Source organism: Seriola dumerili, unplaced genomic scaffold (assembly GCF_002260705.1).
Source record: "Seriola dumerili isolate Sdu_G_001 unplaced genomic scaffold, Sdu_1.0 BDQW01000017.1, whole genome shotgun sequence".
Classification (NCBI taxonomy): domain Eukaryota; kingdom Metazoa; phylum Chordata; class Actinopteri; order Carangiformes; family Carangidae; genus Seriola; species Seriola dumerili.
Window position 1 is genome coordinate 9,570,840 of NW_019174272.1, and position 18,279 is coordinate 9,589,118.

An 18,279-nucleotide genomic window follows, 5' to 3' on the forward strand; every position below is an offset into this window, starting at 1 on the left:
GTTATTTGGAGTGGGTACAACTCAAGTGTGCTTGAACATGTTTTATTGGTGTTATTACTGATTTCTTGTCTCATGTTGTTGTTTGAGATGACAGTGAAACCATTTTCTGAACAGATTCATTCATAATCCATGAAGAGGAAAACACTTCATTGGATGCTTTTTAAAAAACTTTCCATAGAAAATAGTTGGTTAAATTAGTCCTTTTGACTCACGATGTTTGACTTGTTGTTCTGAGCACAATTTATGTTACTTTCACTTGTTATGCCTTTCAGTTTGAGTCTTACTGTTACTCAAATTGACTACTTTATTTCTTCCTGGGAGCACAAATTCATCCGAACAATGGCTATTTCAGGACCCGTCTACGGTGAATTACTTCTCTTCAGCACTTGTGAGGCTGATCAGGGAAAACAAACTCTGCTGTGTCCACTGGCCGTTTTTATCTTGATAAAATCAGTGTAGAGGGATAAAATAAACTTTTCATTTAAAGTTATAATGGAGAGAACAAATCTGAAGGGGAAGCATGATAATGAAACTACTAATTAGAAGCGCTGACTGCAGTAACTTAGTTTTAATAAGGGGCTGTGGCATTATTAGTGGAGTAAAGATTGGCATTTGTTGGACCACTACAGAACATGTGTTAATGAGTTACTTATCAACAAAGAAGAAGGAGCGAGGGCAGGAGGTTTTCTTTGGGAGGAAAGTTGGAGGCAGACTCTGTCTCCGGGCAGTGCCCTTTGATGTGCGTCTTTTGTGCTCTTCAATAAGATATCATATCGCAAAGTGAACCCGCTTTGAACTTCAGGCTTTGTTTCTTCATTCAGAGCTCCTACAGCTGCTGGAAAAAAAAGAGCCTAAGCCTGTGTGACTCGCTGGGGATTCCTTAAAGCCCCCTGGCTTTGATAGAGATAACATTAAGATAATTGGACATTATGTAAATGATGACTCAGAGTTCAAGCCATAATCTGACTGAGCAGGGCTGGCTTTTTAACTTGCTAAGACTTCAATGCTGTCCTTTGGTTCTGACGTTCACCTTATAAAACCCATGGCACTGCTACACATTAACAGTGCTGATCCCAGACTGGAAAAGCTCTCCCCTCACAGGACAAATCAGATTATATGAATTAATGGACACAGCCTCCTTTTTCCTGTTTATAGCCTTCAAAGAAACTGACATTTCATAGCAGCAGCACAGTCCGCCTTTAAAGCTGAATTGGAGCAGTGTACCTCAGTGAAAAACCGCATTAACACTGTAATTGTGGGAGTTTGTTTGCTACTTCCTGTCTACTAGGCATCCTGCTGAAGAGCCAGCCCATCTTATTCATAACTTTATGTCTTTGTATCAGTATGTGAGTGATTTAGTTTGAGAGATACATTTTAAAAAAACATGTTTTCATTCCAGTGAATCAGCACGGAAATCAAATCTGTTTGTGAGATGAGGAGTAAAAGTATGATTTGATGTGTCTCGGTTATGTGTCCTGTATACACAATTTTATTTCCACTTGGAGTCTGAAATTGGGATGTAAAAAAAAATAAAAATTTGAAAAAAAAAAAGTTAAGGTCCCATACCCCTGACCTTACCTTTAAATGAAATGTGTTTGCTCAATCACAGCACCAACTGATTGATTTCACTGGCCTATGAAATCCAGTGCATTAAATTTGTACATCACTTTGCTTCGCTGCAGAAAGAGTGGAGACGTGTCAACACATCTAATCACTGCATTTCACTAGATAAAGGACAATTTAGGCTTTAGGGTTAATATTTATTTATTGCCCCGTGATTACTACAAATATTGTTTCGAAGCACACAGACCTGACAGACAGTGGGAGGCTATTGTAAACAGTTTTAGTTCATATTCCCTGCTTTTAACATGCAACAGATCATTTCATTCTTCCGTACTGTTTATCTTACATTTTTCCATCTTAGTGTGGCTGCTGTTGAATGTGGCAGGTAATCTGTCTCAGTTTTTATTTCCACATCACTAATTCCCCACTTTGCCGCCACGTTTCAGGGGTGACGTGGATGTGTCGGCTGTGTGCCAGTACCTGATTGGTGATGTGAAGGAGGTGTTTGAAAGATCCTACAAGGAGTACAGGGAGGCGTCTCAGAGGTGGGGACGCTACAGCGGTCCTGTCCCCGTCCCACGGCCTGGATCGGTAAGAAACTGGGAACCCTGCGCTGGCACGTGAGATGTGAAATTTGATAATGCAGATATTTCCAAACACCTTCAGGGAGCAAGAAATTGGCTAATGGTTACTTTTTCATAATGTAATGCCCTGATTTTTTTATGCACCTGCTTATTTTATTTATTTTAACTGCTTTATAAAAGGAGGGATGGGTGGGTGGATAGATAAGAGCGAGAGGGAGAGAAGTATCGTGGCATAGGGTAGGGTTGGAAGTGAAAAGCAGCAAAAGCTGGCACGACACAAAAAAGCTAAGGATGTAATGAACCAGGACGAAAGGAAAGGAAGCGGAGGAAGGGATGTAATGGCAGGCGGAGGTGAGCGCAAGATCGAGAGAAAGATGGAGAAGAAGAGAGGAGGAGGGCAGTCATCTCCAAGCCAACTAACCATGCCAGCCTGTGCCAGCTGCAGCTAAAAAGTTTCCTCCTCTTCCTCTTTCTCCCTCCTGACCTCTCTCTCCCTTCCTTTCGTCCTTCCCTCGGTTCCTTCCCTCGCTCCATTTCCCCCCCCCCCCCCCGTCTCTCCATCCTCCTCTGTCTGTGCTGCAGTGTATAACTAACTCAGACAGGGAGAACGGCTACAACAGCTCTCTGCAGCTGCCTGACGCCACGCTCAACTTTGCCAAGAAGCACCCGCTGATGGAGGACAAAGCTCTGGCTCGCCCCCTGCTGCTCACCAAGGGCGTCAACTTCACCAGGCTGGCAGTGGATCGGGTCAGCGCCCTGGACCAGCGGGCGTACAACATGCTCTTCATCGGCACAGGTACAAATTACACGAGGGCCCCTGTTCCTGGCATTAACAACTGGTGATTGAAAAATGGTGATTGAAAAATATCAGCTTTCCATCAGCCAGGAAAAATCAAGCAGTGAATGTTCATCAACAGTCTGACTCCAACCTCTTCATACTAATTCACACGTTCACCGAGAGACTTCATACCACCACTGTCTGCCCTCTGATCGTATTAGTTCAGCTTTTTCAGGCCTTTCGTAGTTTTTCAGTCATCGAAGTTCAAGTTTCTTGCTCTTTTCAGACCTCCTCAAACTTTTACATTGGCGTGTTCTGCGTGCAGTCATGTCACATACTCTTCCTCTTCAGCTCTTGAGCTTACTGACACTTCAACCATTTACAGTGCACAGTTTAAGATACTGCGTTCACAGTGTTTGCACGTGCAAATGTTATCCAAAAAAAAGGTTGCCTTTTCTAGTTACATATCAAGTTGTTTGAGACAAAGCCTTTATGTCACAGTCTCTAGCATGCTTTGCAGGGGTTGTGGTGTTGGATTGCATTACACAGTATAAGGTGTTCCTGTTCCACCTCCTGTAGTATGGTGCTCCCTCAATGTGGCAGTGAAAAACACATTCTAGGTGCACAGTGGCCTTTCTTCTTATTTGGCTGTTCCCCAACTGTGGCTGAGTGTGTGTTTGTGTGTGTGTGTGTGTGGGTTGCGGGGAGCTGCATGTGTTGAAGAGATGAGAGCTTACAGGCCATGGCAGCAGGCAGGTACAGGTACTAGGTACTGGCATTAGGTATGGTGGCACAGAACAACATGCCATCTGGCCGCGCTTCAGCTGGGTTTCAATTAAGGGCTTGATTTGCATGCTGAGATCCATCTTCATGCATCAAATGAAACACTACGTATGTGCGACTTAATTAATATCTCCAGTCAGGAGCCATTGGGCCCGCATGCAGGTGTCCTGTTCTGGCGCGGACCTGGAATCGGCTGGCCCTCCCAGAACCTTAATCCTGAATGACACAGAACTGACAGTGGATTTCAGGGAATGTGAATTTGAATGCAGCCAATCTCATGAATGGAGAGAGACTCAGCTACTTACCATTCAGACCACTGCAGCAGCAGAGTGACTGTGGCAACTGACAGTGTGACAACAGCGGACTCGGGGCTTCACTGCTGGCAAGCAGGGAGGCCAAGCAAGACACACACACACACACACACACACACAGACACACAGAGGGGTAACACACTCACAAATTGATACACACACACAGATACACGCACTCACACTCCCTGAGCCAAGTGCAGTCATCCCCGCTTGTCGTGCTTCACAGCACAAACTCAACAGGGCCCCTGGCAGACGCGCGCTCATCGTGCCAATTGGGCTGCGGGCTTGATTAGCTATTAGCTGCAGCATAGCGACAGCTGATGTGAAAAGAGAGAGAAGGGGAGCGCTTGCCGAGACTGTTTTTCTGAAAAACCAGGCTACAGGATTGAGGGATTAGCTGACACTGGTCCCTGAAGCCGCAAGAGGCGAGTGTGATGATATGCCTACTGCTCGCTATGCCGTATTTGTGTCTGTGTGTTTGTGTGTGTTTTTTCTCTTCTCCTTCTCTCAAGCCTCCTGTTGGCGAAAGGGTTGCTTTTCATTTTATCCGTGACAGTCTCTTAATCGAGAGGACCACACGAGGAAGCACATGTCAGCACATAACACTATACATAGATACACGCGTCATGGTCTCCCCACCAGCTGTGCCTGGAACACCTTTCATCACAGGAGTTCTAGACTTGTTCACAATGTCGTACATGAAAGGAACACAGGATCTCCTCAGTCTCTGATAGTTTTACTTTTAAACAAGGTCTTAAAAGGCCACTAACAGAATCTCGACTCATTTTAAATTCACCTTTAAGTAGTTTCTGTCTGCAGCTGTAAGTTCTGTCAGAGGAGGTTGTTTTCTTTTTCATTTTCTGTCTTTCTCAGGTGCACAGTAGCATGAAATTTTAGTGCAGCCTGTGTTAAAGTTTCACAAATTGAAGTTGATGAAAGTTGCAGACGACTTGATGGCACTGTAGCTGTGTGCATTTGTTATGATGTATGTGACCGCACACTTAACATTTTCTGCAGAGAGCGCTTTCCTCTTGTCTTTAATAGACCTTCTTGCCGTTTCAATGCCGGCTGTCTGTCACGACTTACTGGAGCACCAAAATACCATTAATGTTATTAGTTTCGCCTGCGTTTTTTCCCTGTTGTGACAAGTCAAAAATAAGCATTAAACCTTAAAAAAGCCATCGCCTCGGGTTAGTTATAGACTGGCTAATAGGCATCGCAAGGTACAACATGAACCAGCAGCAGCTGCGGAGCACAGTCAGTATTTTTTGGCAATCACCACAGTGAGGAAAGTGTTTGTGAGCATACACGATGAGTTTATGCTTTAATATTTAAATAAATTGTTATGGCATCAAAGGAGTGTGTTTGTATATCATAATAACTCATCATTAATATTTAAATGAGCTCCTCTGCAGTCACAGGTGTGAGTTGGTGAATATTTTCATCAATATTTAAGTAAAATCCTGTGCAGTCACAGGTGTTTGTTTACAGGTCATTAATATTCATATTGACTGGTGTGCTGTCATACGTGTATGGGTAAATTTATCATAGCATATCATTGTTATTCAAATGAGCTAGAGTGCAGTCACAGGTGTGTATGTGTGTGTATGTGTGTGTGTGTGTGTGTGTGTGTGTGTGTGTGTGTGTGTGTGTGTGTGTGTGTGTGTGTGTTTGTAGATAGTTTCTCATCTATATATGGTATATAAATGAACTGCTCGGCTGTCAAAGGTGTGTGTGTTTTCTGGGTAGTTTGTACTGGGACTCGGCCGAGTGTTGAAGCTATTTGTTTGAAAATATATGTTTTTATGCATGCCATGAAAAATTGCCCTGAAGGGATGAGGGAAGTGAAGTGGAATTGAAAGTTTGACTGAACACAACAGATGTGAAGTGAACTGAATCCTCTTTCCTCTTTCCTCTTTCCTCTTTCCTCTTTCCTCTTTCCTCTTTCCTCTTCTCTGTGCTGCAGCGGAGGGCTGGCTGCAGAGAGTGGTGATCCTCAACTCTGAGGCCCATGTGATAGAGGAGATCCAGCTGTTTGAGACGGCCCAGCCAGTGGACAGCCTGACCATCTCCCACTCCAAGGTAAGGAAACAAGGATAAGAGGTCTCTCAGTTGTTTCCAGGAATTTGTCCCCAAAGATTTACACACTGAAATCAACATACCAGTCTTGGGTTGCACTATGTGTTAAAGCAGGTGTATAATGTCTTGTGTGGCCCTGGAGGGGCTCTGTCAAGTCAAGAAAATTATCTCTGTCACACAGGTTATCTACACTACAAATCCTCAATGGAAAGACTGCATTACATTGACTGACTGGGAGCATGTGGTTTTAAAGATGTTACCACACAGATTCACAGTTTAAATAAAGGACACATTCCAGCATCGTAGGAGCTGAACTAGTAGAGAAAAAACATCAGGATGTCTCAACCTCTGCTGCATCAGTTTTGATAAGGAAGAACCCATTAAATTGTTGGTACAGATCCAGTTAAAGGGGCAAATCCAGATACATTGTATCACTTTCCTTAACATCAACAATTTCATCGGTTTCTCAGGAAATACTGTTTGGATCTTGATGTAGAAAATCAGACATATTAATGGTGTTGAGATCTATTAAATTGTACAGTTTGGTGCAGATCCAGAAAATATCAGGATCTGGTGGAAGGTAATGCTGACTACTTCCTTTTTCGTTTTCTTTTTCTATTATACACAGACGTGAAGGATTGTTTGGTGGATCTTGCAAGTCCCTCAACTTTATGGAAATGTTAAATGAAAGGAAAATGAAAGGATATGCTTGAAAAGAACTAGTCTGTGTCATCAAACCACATCAGAAGGAAAAAGTGTTTATAGGCGTTCCACAGCAGGACAGGAGTGAAAAGCTGGGTATCATAGAGAGGGGAGAGATGTGATTATTGTTCTGTATGGGGACAAACTTTCAGTAGTCTTTCCTAGAAGGGATTCAATTTTGTTGAACACAGAAAATTGACAGAAAATTGTTTAAAAGCATGAAAAAGAGAGTTTTTGAGAGCAATTCAAACCCTGAAAAACTAGTCACAGGGTAAAGTGGGCGTGGTTGTTGAATTGTTACTTTTATAAAGTAACAGAAGTTGTTGGATGTCACAGCATAGTCAGAAAAGTTTGTGTATGTGTGTGCGTGTGCGTGTGCGTGTGCGTGTGTGTGTGTGTGTGTGTGTGTGTGTGTGTGTGTGTGTGTGTGTGTGTGTGTGTGAGGGGTGTTCAGATATTGAGGGATGGCAAAACTTAATGCTTTTCTCGGGGGAAAACGTTGCACAAACTTCCTTTGTTGTGTTGCAAACCTCCTGTCTGACCAGCACATCTGGCAACGTCTGTTCTTCATTTGATCGTATTCCTCAGAGGACGTCTTGGACGTCCATTAGCCGACCTTTCTCTTGTCTCACCTGTTCATTGGTATTCAGGGATAACAGTGATACTTTGTCTCTGTTGATCTGTTAATGCCCTTTTTTTGCCGGACTGCTAACACAGATCCATTGACAGGCAGAACGCACAGTGCCACTGACCTGACGCCACTCAGCAGATGTTTTTATCAACACCGCCCCTTTTTCAGATCAAATGTCACCTCGTGGATCCAAAGCCATCTTCACAATAACAGTAATTACAATCCTTCAGTGCGGTGGGGAATTGAACCTCTGCCCCTGTTGTTTTCTCAATCTCCCGGCCCTGTCGTCAGCTGAGCCTGCGTGCTGACACCGGCCGTGTCCCCGTGGCTCTACGATGGCATGTCCACCGATCGATGCAGTTTTGACTGGGTGTTCCCAGCCCGAAAGCCCACTGCTTATCTCATTAATGCTGGCTTAGCTGCGACCAGACATTTTATAACAGCTTTTGCAAAAAGAGCGCAACCCAGATTGGATTGGAAGAGGGTCAAGGGAGTGAATGTTATTGTAATTGAGAGTGATTATCCCATTATCTCCTCTAACCCCAAACTGAGTCCCTCACTCCCTCTCTCTGTTTATCTTTCTTCTTGTTTTTCATCTCTCTGGTTTCTGTCTCTGGATGGATGGCTGGATCTGCTCTTTGTCTTCTCCCTCTCACTTCTTCTTCGTCTCTCTCTCTTTCTCCGTAGAAGTACTTGTACATTGGCTCTCGTTCAGAAGTTCTCCAGCTGCCCTTGGCTAACTGCAGCCGCTATCAGTCTCAGCCAGACTGCCTGCTTGCCCGGGACCCCTACTGCGCTTGGGACAGCGAGGGTCGGGCCTGCGTCCGCATCGACCTCCACCGCGGGTGAGACGAGAACCCATGTGCACCCATGCATTCATACTATAGACTATACTATACGAGACTCACACCAGGCTTGGTATTGATATTTTAAAGGAAGATGCTGATTGCAAATATTTATCAGGCCTTTGGAACAGTATTTAAATATTATGTGTCCTTTAAATAGACACCCATGCTAATGCTTTGATTGGATACATATAAGCAGCTCCATACAATAAGCTCCTCCTTACTCCTTGCTCCTCGCATGCTATGATTTCTCCGGTCAGCCTTGAGAAACAAATGTAACCATACTGACACATTGTGCTGAGGGAGAAAGCATCTGCATATGAGGGGAGGATGATATTTACCAGATCTTTTATACTAAAAGGCTGAAATATCTGTCTAATTGAGTGCATTTCAGGGTTATCTGTAGCTAAAATGTTTACATTTAAAAAACTGTCTAGATGTGTTTTTGATGTGTTTTCTATAGATTCGGGTTAGAAACATTATTAATCTTCTGCTCTGCTTTCTGGCCTCTCCTCTCCAGGTCCACCTCCTCCCTGTCACAGGACCTCATGCTGGAAAGGTTCAGCCGAGGAAAAGCCAAGTTCGATAAGCCTGTCTCCATCCCGAGCCCTGGTGAGTACGGGGCCACACCTCAGTAGTGGCCCCATGTGGGAATTGGCTGTCAGTGCAAAAGCAAGTCATTGGGACATAAAGAGAGAGGACTTGAGCTGGACTCAGTGAATATATTTGGATTGAGCTGAATAAATTGAATTAAGCAGAAGAGAATTGGCTGCTGTGGAATATGAATTGGGATTAATGTGGCTGATATTTAACCCCTGGTCCTGTCCACTCTTCCCTCCACCTCTCCTCTCTCTCTGCAGAGCACTCCCGTCTGAGGAACGTAACGGTGGTCGTGGGGTCTGACATGGTGCTGCCTTGCCAGCTGGTCTCCAACCTGGCTCAGCCCTGCTGGGTTCTCAATGACCGTGAGCTCCAGCTGGGAGACCCCGAGGCCGGAGGGCCACGCTTTGATCGGACCCTCAAAGCCCTCGTCATCCCCGAAGCAGGCCAGATGCAAGCCGGCCGCTACATCTGCTACTCTGAGGAGCAGGGGGTCAAGTTTCAGACGGAGCGCTACCAGGTGGCCGTGGTAGCCAGCGCTCCGGTCTTCATGGAGGCCCGGGCTCCAGACAGCAGCATGGGGCTGTTCTGGGTGCTGGTCATCACCCTCGGGGCGGCGTGCCTGCTGCTCCTTGTAGCAGCTCTCTACCTGCGCAGGAGGCTGAAGCTGGCGCTCGGAAAGGGAGCCGACATGAAGCCTCTTGAGAGCACCCTGGTGTACCCCATCACTCTGCCCAAGGAGCCACCCACCTTCGTGCCCAGCAAGATGCCCAGCGACGAGGACCGCTTCTGGGAAACAGGCGCCAACTACTACTACTCAGACGGATCACTTAAGATCGTTCCCGGCCATGCCCTGGGGCCCACTAGCGTCAGCAGCACGGCGTCGCCCAGCGCCATTCCCGGCCAGCCCATCCACTCCCCCAGCCGTCTCAGCCTTACCAACATCCGAGGCTCCGGTAGCAACGGCTACATCCGCCTCAACCTGAGCACAGCAGGGGAGGAGAGGGCTAGCGGTGCTGGCGCTGGGGGCGGCGGGCTGGGTGGCCTAGGCATGAGCGGGAACGACTACTCCAGTCCCTTCAAGGAAGAGCTGAGACGCACTCTGCAGCAGAGAAGCGTGCTGCCCGACGCCAACCCCGAGGAGTCGTCCGTCTAGGCCTGTCCTCCTCCGTCTCCATTCCCTGAGTTGGAAAAACAAAAACAACCAACCTACCTCCCTCCTCGTGAGGATGCCTGCTCTCTCTCTCTCTTTCAGTGACAAGCTGTCATTCCCCATGTTGTCTCTCTCTCGCTCTGCCAATGCCTGTTTGGCTCACTGTAGACATTTATAGCACACAGCATGTTAAATATACACACTCATACACCGCGTTCGCCAACATGCGCTCCTGTAATTATTGTGTTCTGGGCAACGTCGCCACTTGTGTAAATTGTGTATTTAATAAGGCTGAACGCAGAGAACACCTCAAGTATGGAAATCAAACACAGAGCGTTTACTGAAGGGCACGTTTCTTTTTACGTTGAGTGGAACAAGCGGGGCTTTTAGCCCCTGTGCTGAAACCATTTGATGAACAGCAAGTGCAACGTACCGGACATATTGAACTGATTCTCTGTCCCTCTTTTCCTTTGAGACTTTTTTCAGCTTACTGCACTTAAAAAAACTGGAAGCGCGTCTTCCGTTTTTGTATTTGTGAGCCATGAGTGTGAGAGCGGTATAAAAAAGACTAATTAATCTCAAAGCAAGACGACAATCACGTCCCTTTAGCAGGAGCTCTCTGGGACAGAGAGGGGAGGAGAGAGAGCGAGAGACAAAGAGAGAGGAAATTAAATGGAAAATGAAGTGAATTGAAGTGAAAGGCGCAATGGGGTTTTCGAATGAAGGACAATCTCTCAAGACTTTCTCTGCTCAATTTGTATTTTTTTCCCCCCACATTGTATTTACCCACGGAGAAAGTCCTCAATCCCTTCCACTTTAATTTGTTGTGATGGTTGGTTTGTTAAGACTTTTCCCGTTGTTCTTTTCTTGACGTTGTTTTTCTATGTCTTACGGACTACAGCAGTGTTCAAGCGGTTGTCAAGTGACTCACGGCTCACCTCTGTGAATGACAATGTGAGGGCGAGCAAGCCTACACGGCTCGTTCAGCCCTGCACGGTGACCTTCAAACGCACGTTCGAGTCCAGTATACTACAAGTGCACTCCACATTACATTAACACGGTGTAGAACAGATATGTGTTTCGGTTGGGCTCTGTTGGACGTTTGCTCATCTCCTTAGAAAACAAAAGGCTGTTTGCATTCAGCTCTTTGCAGCAGAACAATAATTGCACACTTAATTCCAAATTGAAGTTGACATGAAGACATTAGGCATGGAGAATGTAGTTGAACCCTCACTGTTGCGACCGCTTTGGATGTCTCAATAAGTGCTTTATATCTTATGTGTTTGGTGAGGGCGGTAACTTGCACTGCCAAGACAGAAACTACCCCTCCCACGCACACACACACACACACACACACACACACACACACACACATTCACACACGCTCGCAGTCCTTTGAATGCCGACCATCCTGGACTAGAGTGTGTTTGTGACGCACCCTTAAACCCCCATGAAACCCCTCCCTCTTACCGATGCCCAGAGACTGACCCAGGGCTACTGTGGACTCATACAGAGGAAGAGCACTGTAAAACACACCAACACAAAAAGAACATACCCACAATGTTGATGGATGAATGGACAGACAGACAGACTGATTGCTGCTGTGCTGAAAAACTACTGGCTGCAGGCGGGAAGCAGCCATGAACCAGTGACAGGTATTGTTCCACTTTATTGAGTTCATGCAGATTTAAGCAAAATCCTAACCTCTGGTGATTTCCTATTTAGCTTTTTGCCTCAGTATAGTGTTAAGAATTATTTTGTTTATTTATCTGGCTGTCCCTTTGCTGACCTTATCTTTAAAAGGAATAATTCAGCATTTTGGGAAATACAATTATTTGCTTTCTTGCTGAGATTTAGATGAATATAAAGCTGCAGCAGTGGTTCAGTTAGCTTTACTTGGCATAAAAACTGAAAGCAGGGAAAAACAAGCTCATTAAATAACACTTCATATTTTGATTGTTTAATCCAAACAAGAACCAAAGTGTGAAAAAGACGGTCAAGTTACGGACTCCAGGAAGTCACTGTTCCCAGCCAAGAAATTGTCCAACACATATCAAACTGCATTTTATTGTTTTTGTACGGGTTAAAGAAACGAGACATAACGTGTACATTTACACATTTGGGCAGAGGCTTTTATCCAAAGCAACTTGCAAGTGAAGGGCAGCACTAAAGCTTCAGTACAGTAGGAGACATTGAAGAAAGTACCGAGTACTAAATCTGTTCAATAAAACAAAGTGCAAGGAGATCAGGTAAAGAAGTGCAGCACAAGTGCGCGGTAAGTGCTGATTAGGGTGTTAGAGGTGTTAGGAGAGAAGGTGCTCTCAAAAGAGATGAGTCTTCAAGAGATTCTTAAAGATGGAGAGGGACGCCTCTGCTGCAGAGTGAGCCGGGATCGCTGTTTCCAGCTTTTATGCTAACCTAAGCTAACCTGGCTCCAGCTCTATATTTAGCAAACAGACATGAAAGTGTTATCAGTCTTCTCATCTAACGCTCAGCAAGAAAGCGAATCAGCGTGTGAGACAAAACAAATCATCATTGATCTGTTGGTAATACCTTCTGCTGAGTGATGTGAAGAGAATAGCCATATAATAAGATAACTAATCATGTAATAAAAATATAAAGCGATGCAATTACAGTGTAGTGCCTTTAAACTCAATATGACTAATTTAGCCTGGTTAATTCTGGAAATTTCAAATCAGTATGTATTAAGCTGAATGCAGCATCCTATCATCTACTGCTTGCACCTCATATGAGAGGAGGGAAGGTTGTCCCTGGTGGTAACAGGCCGATGCTACTGGTGTGGCTCTCGGTCTGTCTTAAATATGTAAACAAATATTTGATGGACATGAAATTTGGTTCAGATATACATGTTCCTCTCAGCATGAATTATAGCAGTTTTGGTGATCCTCCTGACTTTTTATGTAGCGCCACCAACAGGTCAAAATGTCTCATCAAACGTTGTCCTTGTGCACTATTGTGTCTTGAAGGGCAGGTGCATCACAAAATCTGCCTTCATGGCAAAAGATAAGAAAAGTGCCGGCACACTGCCTGAACATTTTTAAAAATGAAAATGATTCAATCTTTCACAGATTTCATTCCAATTTCATTCCAGTCTCCTACTCAAAACTGGCAGATATACTGTAGCTTACTACATAGCATTAGTTTCATAATTGCAAAAGTCTCATATACCCTTATATATCTTTATATTATGTTTTTATTATTCACCTACAATGATATAGCACAAACAGACGAAAGTGCCCCATGGTGATTATGTCCTACAAAGTACAGCCTAGTTTCTGATCTAATTTCAAGAAAATGTTAAATCCAGGTAAAACTACATATGGAAGTCATATTGTGCCTAACTTTGTGGCTGTTTGCTGTTACTAACTTTACACTGTTTTGTCCTCTTTCTATGCTTCGTCCATCAGTGGTGGCTTTTGTTTTTTGGGACGTGTCTGTTGGGACCAGAGGAGCACAGCAAGAAGGAAGGAGAGGACAGAATGCTTTGTTTTGCCTCACTGTGTACAGATCGCTGAGAGAGATGTAGAATATCAAATATGATCCCAACGTTGAAGAGGTACTCAGCCATCAGCACTCCATCCTAGTGTTGCATGATCCTCTGCAAGTGGACTGTACATCTTTGATATGATCATCCCTGTACAAGTGCATCATTTTGATCGATTGTTTTTGGACTTTTACAGACACTAATATTGTGGAAAACTAATGCTCTCTTTGGAAAAAAAAAAACACAACTAAATATGTCTGATTTTATGGTTCAAGGATTGTACAGGAATTCATGGCTGCATTTCAACATGTTTACTTTTTCTGTGCCTCTTCACCTTTTGAATAAGCCAAAGTAGACTGCAGTTGCTTTTGTTCTTTTTGAAAATACTTAAATTAATTTCATTTGATTCCAGATCGATATTTAAATCTCAGCAGTCCGTCCTCTTTCCGACACTGAGCTGATGTCTGCAGCGTTTCTGCATATTTAATCTGCAGCTAAATTTTTCCCTCAAGCAAAACGCAGAAAAGGCTCGATGCTGATGGACTTCCTGTTTGCTTCCTGTTTACATGTCAGTCGTGATCTGCTGGATCCAATTCTTTATGCCCTCACTTTATCAAAGGCTGAACGATGTACCAAAACATTACCCATTATTTAATTTGTCAGCTCCTGAAAAACCAAATAAGTAGCTGCTGATCGGGACTAAAATCTGCCCTCTTTGTAGTATTAATTTCCCTGAAGCAGAATGCTAAAAACACATTAGCTCTTTACACTGGTACTTGGTTATGTCTTAATATATTTCCCTTTTACAATCAGGCTTTAACTTTAATATAACATGTTGCAAAAACTAAAAAGATAAAGAAAAACACATCTCAAACTTGAAAAAAAATGCATGTGTGATGCACTTTATGTGCATTTTCCTCGTACACATTTGTTTGCTTGTAATATTTTCTCTCACACGAGGCTTAAAGTTCTGCTGTTTTTCTCACATTAATATTTGTATTATTCTATTATCACCCCAATTTTATTTTGGCCCCATTTTTGCTCGTCTGTAATTGATCTTTTATGTTTGTTTTTAAAATATGTTAAGTAACTTATTTCACTTGTACAAACATGTTGATATTTATTATCATTGTACATATGTCCTTATTTTTTATAAGTGTATATATACACAAATAAAAATAGAGATATACTCCAGGTGTGTGAGTTCGTTTGTTAAAGAAGTCTAGGTCACAGGAAGTGCTCAGACTATGATAACAGTTATAATAATGTTTTCTGTGGCTCTGAGAAAATAACCCAGATTGTGTTATAGCTATCAGATGTATCTCTGCCAGAGCTGTCAGAGCGAGTCTTTACCAAGACACAGAGGCTCTAACTAAAAGAAGATGGAAATTGGGAAATGTAGGATTTGTGTTTTTGGAGCTTGCCTCATATACAGGACCTAAAGTCAGCACATCTCTGTTGATTCAATTTTGATTTCTTTTCTCAGTCTCCAAACTTTATGGGCGTTCAGCACACAGCTCCTCTCGCACATATTTACAAAGTAGCATTCAGGTAAACATTACAAAGTGTTTAAGACGTATTATAATTTTAGTCAATTATTCCTAAACATGTTGTGTTTGGGACAAAATTATGTACAGTATATCCACATATTTGTGTTTGAAGTAAATAAGCACACACATACAGTTTACAGATTAGTGTGAGGCTTATCGTATTAGTGTGTGAGAATAAACTACCAGCTACAACACGCTGACACATCTCTGACATAACCTCCATCAGCTGTAACAATTATCACCAACTGCTGAAAGGGACATTTGCAGAAAAACTAGTTAGCAGGTGACCAGAGATGTGCTGCTGGATAAAGGACTGAATAAAATGGCCCAGCTTCTGCCAGTCAGAGAGGTGCTGGTACAAATACAAAGTTGAAAGAATATACTGAAAAAAGAGAAGACAGAGCAGAAAACTGGGGATTTCACACAATCCCCATGTATGGTTTAAAACATACATAACAATATTCAGTATCACTTCACAATAAGAGCACCCTTCTAAAGGATTTATGAATGGTGTATAACTAGTTTATTAATTAGCTTGTTAACACTTATTAATCATTTATAAGCTGTTATAACACATTAGACGAAAATGGCAACAGCGACCTGTTGCTTGACCAAACAGTGAGCCACATTTCTCTGTACTGCGAAGCCTCATATCTCTTTAGTTACTGGGCTTTCTTTGTTTTCTCCATCATCAGCATTTGTATCTGCTGCCTCATCACGTTTGTTAAGTTACTAACAATTAACCACCATCACCATATTAATGGTCAAAAAGTTTCATTTGGCAGATCAAATTATAGCAGATCAAATGATCATATGAAATGACCAGATTCATCTTCTGAGGCCTTGACAGTATTTTTTACATGCTACCAGCAGCCGTCCTCATTATAATCACAGCTGTTGATCAGCTTGTTCTGCACAGTGGAGATTAACATGGAGATGCTTTTTGCTGGTGGGTCTCTTCTTTAGGACTTTAGCATTCCAGGTAGAACACAGGTGGTAACCTTCCTTTACTTGGTGAACTGCTCACCCAGTCTTTGTCCCAATGTTCACGTATCTGTGATCCCCTCCATCCATCTTCACATTCTTCTTCTCATTTTTACAAACATTTATTTATCAGTTATAAACATTTACAACTGGTAAAAGGAGCCTTATTGTAAAGTGTATAACATTTCAGCATTTATTAACGAATTAATATTGTTATTACTGGCAACATTAATAAATGATTATGTGTTTTACACTTTAGAGTAAGACTCCTTTTACCAGTTATGAATGGTAGTAAATCATTAGTAAGATTAATGAGGAGTAAGCATTAACTTGATCTTTCCAAATAGTGAGCCTGCATCAATGTATGAAAACTGTGTTATAACTTGTTTATAATTGTTTATTTATGATTTATAAAGGGTTAACAACTGAATGAATAGCCTAATTATAAACCATTTATAAATCCTGTAGGGTAGTCTCATTGTAAAGTGGTATCCAATATTCACTCTTATGATAATAGATACTGTTGAATGACATTTAAAATATCTTGCTCCATTTATTGCTGGTCATTACCCTTTAAATGATGAATAGGAGAGTTATCTGATATATCTGCCTGGTAACAGTGACAAATTGAGGGAATTGAACCATAATGGAAAACATACAAGTTGAAAGGGCAGAAATCATAGCATTTTAGGAATGCTAGTAGATGATTAACTAGTGTGTACGGGTGTATTCTAACAAAAACATGTAGATAAGTCTTATGGTTCATTATTTGCACACATATAACATTACAAATATATTATTTTTTTATCCACTTCATAAAAAAGAAAAACGATATGCAATGTATTTGTAATCTTTTATGTGAGTGAATAAAATCAAAATGGTTTGCAAAACTCCATGTATCATGGTGTTGCTGATTTAGTGTTTTTGTCAAAATAAGACGTCCTGTTTTTTAAATAGCATCTCGTCTCATTTTGGGTAGGAGCTCTGACACATACACTGTTACTTCACCTGTGAATGTCTGGAGCTGTTTCATTTCCCCAGCCTGTGCTGCACAACAATAACAATAACAACAACAGTCAAGCTTCTTGCACAGCCTTGCCTGGTGTCAGCAGAAGAAGCCACATGCCTCATGTGGTCGACAGTCCCAGCTGTGGCGGGAGGCTCATGGTTGCATCTGATCTCAGTGTACTCGGCTGTGCCGCAGACTCCCAAACCTCACAAAAGGAGGAGACGTGTGTTTGTTTGAGATTGTGTGTGTGTGTGTGTGTGTGTAAGTAGGGTTTACAGAGCTTTTCAAGAGTATAACACAGTTCATCCACCGGTTGGGGCTTGTTGATTTTTAGTCCCAAAGAGCGGGCTGAAAGTGATGTGAAACCATTTTAAACCATATGATAATATTGGAATTTATGGTTGAAAACATTTTTAGTTGCTTTTCTTAAAGTGCCATTCATTCACTCTGCTTCACATTGGTGGCTGTTTGGCTTTTAACCAACTGAACAAAGCCTCCCCTCTCCTTTTTTATTTACCACATCTTCACCATTAAAAATCAAATAGAATAGCAACTGAATGGACACAAACTTCTAAGGCTCCCAGCTGTTGTGGCCCAAAATCCATATCTCTGTTATGTGTGTTGAAAGCAGTTTGTCACACTCTACAACCTCCAACAAGAAAATGCTGATAGCTACCTGTCTGGCTGACAGATTGGGGGAGTGTTCCCTTTGAGCATCAGGTCAGCTATGAACCAACAGACTGAGAGACGGTTGCAGTCAAGCTCCAGCTGTTTGGTTTCAAGACAGCCGACGGCAGATGGGGCCCTACAGTCGAGGGAGCAAGTTCCAGTCCAGCTGGACCACTGGCAGAAAATAAATAAATAAAAAGTTGTTTTTAGATTTTACCCCAAAACATCAAAAGGATTGATGTTGCTTTCTTTTTTCTAACATGCATCTGGACTATGGATCAGTGTTTGCAATTTAATTCAATTTGATTGCCAGTGTTTGGTCACTGAGCCTGGACCTGGTCAGGATCGGCCTCTGCTTTCTGTTTCTGACAGTTAGGAGGTATTCTGCTAATTCATAATCTCTGTTTAGGGACACATAACAGTCCAATCCATTTTGCAGTGTTTCAATAGGTTCCTCTACATTGTGTTATAACGTGGTTTACTCTGATGGCTGTTTGGAAAGCGGTGTTGGCATAAGGGACTCTTTTCTGGGC

General features: G+C 42.8%; 1 protein-coding gene across 1 annotated transcript in view; it reads left to right on the plus strand.

The window, feature by feature from the left end:
• Positions 1-14,657, plus strand: part of sema4c (semaphorin 4C) — a 64,905-nt gene extending 50,248 nt beyond the window's left edge. Inside the window, exons 10-16 of the mRNA XM_022758484.1 lie at positions 2,010-2,154; positions 2,730-2,943; positions 5,986-6,101; positions 8,119-8,276; positions 8,797-8,888; positions 9,137-11,684; positions 13,458-14,657. Of these exons, the coding sequence (XP_022614205.1) occupies positions 2,010-2,154; positions 2,730-2,943; positions 5,986-6,101; positions 8,119-8,276; positions 8,797-8,888; positions 9,137-10,032 (1,621 nt within the window). The 3' untranslated portion in view covers positions 10,033-11,684; positions 13,458-14,657. The remainder of the gene's footprint in view (positions 1-2,009; positions 2,155-2,729; positions 2,944-5,985; positions 6,102-8,118; positions 8,277-8,796; positions 8,889-9,136; positions 11,685-13,457) is intronic.
• The last annotated feature ends 3,622 nt before the right edge of the window (positions 14,658-18,279 follow it).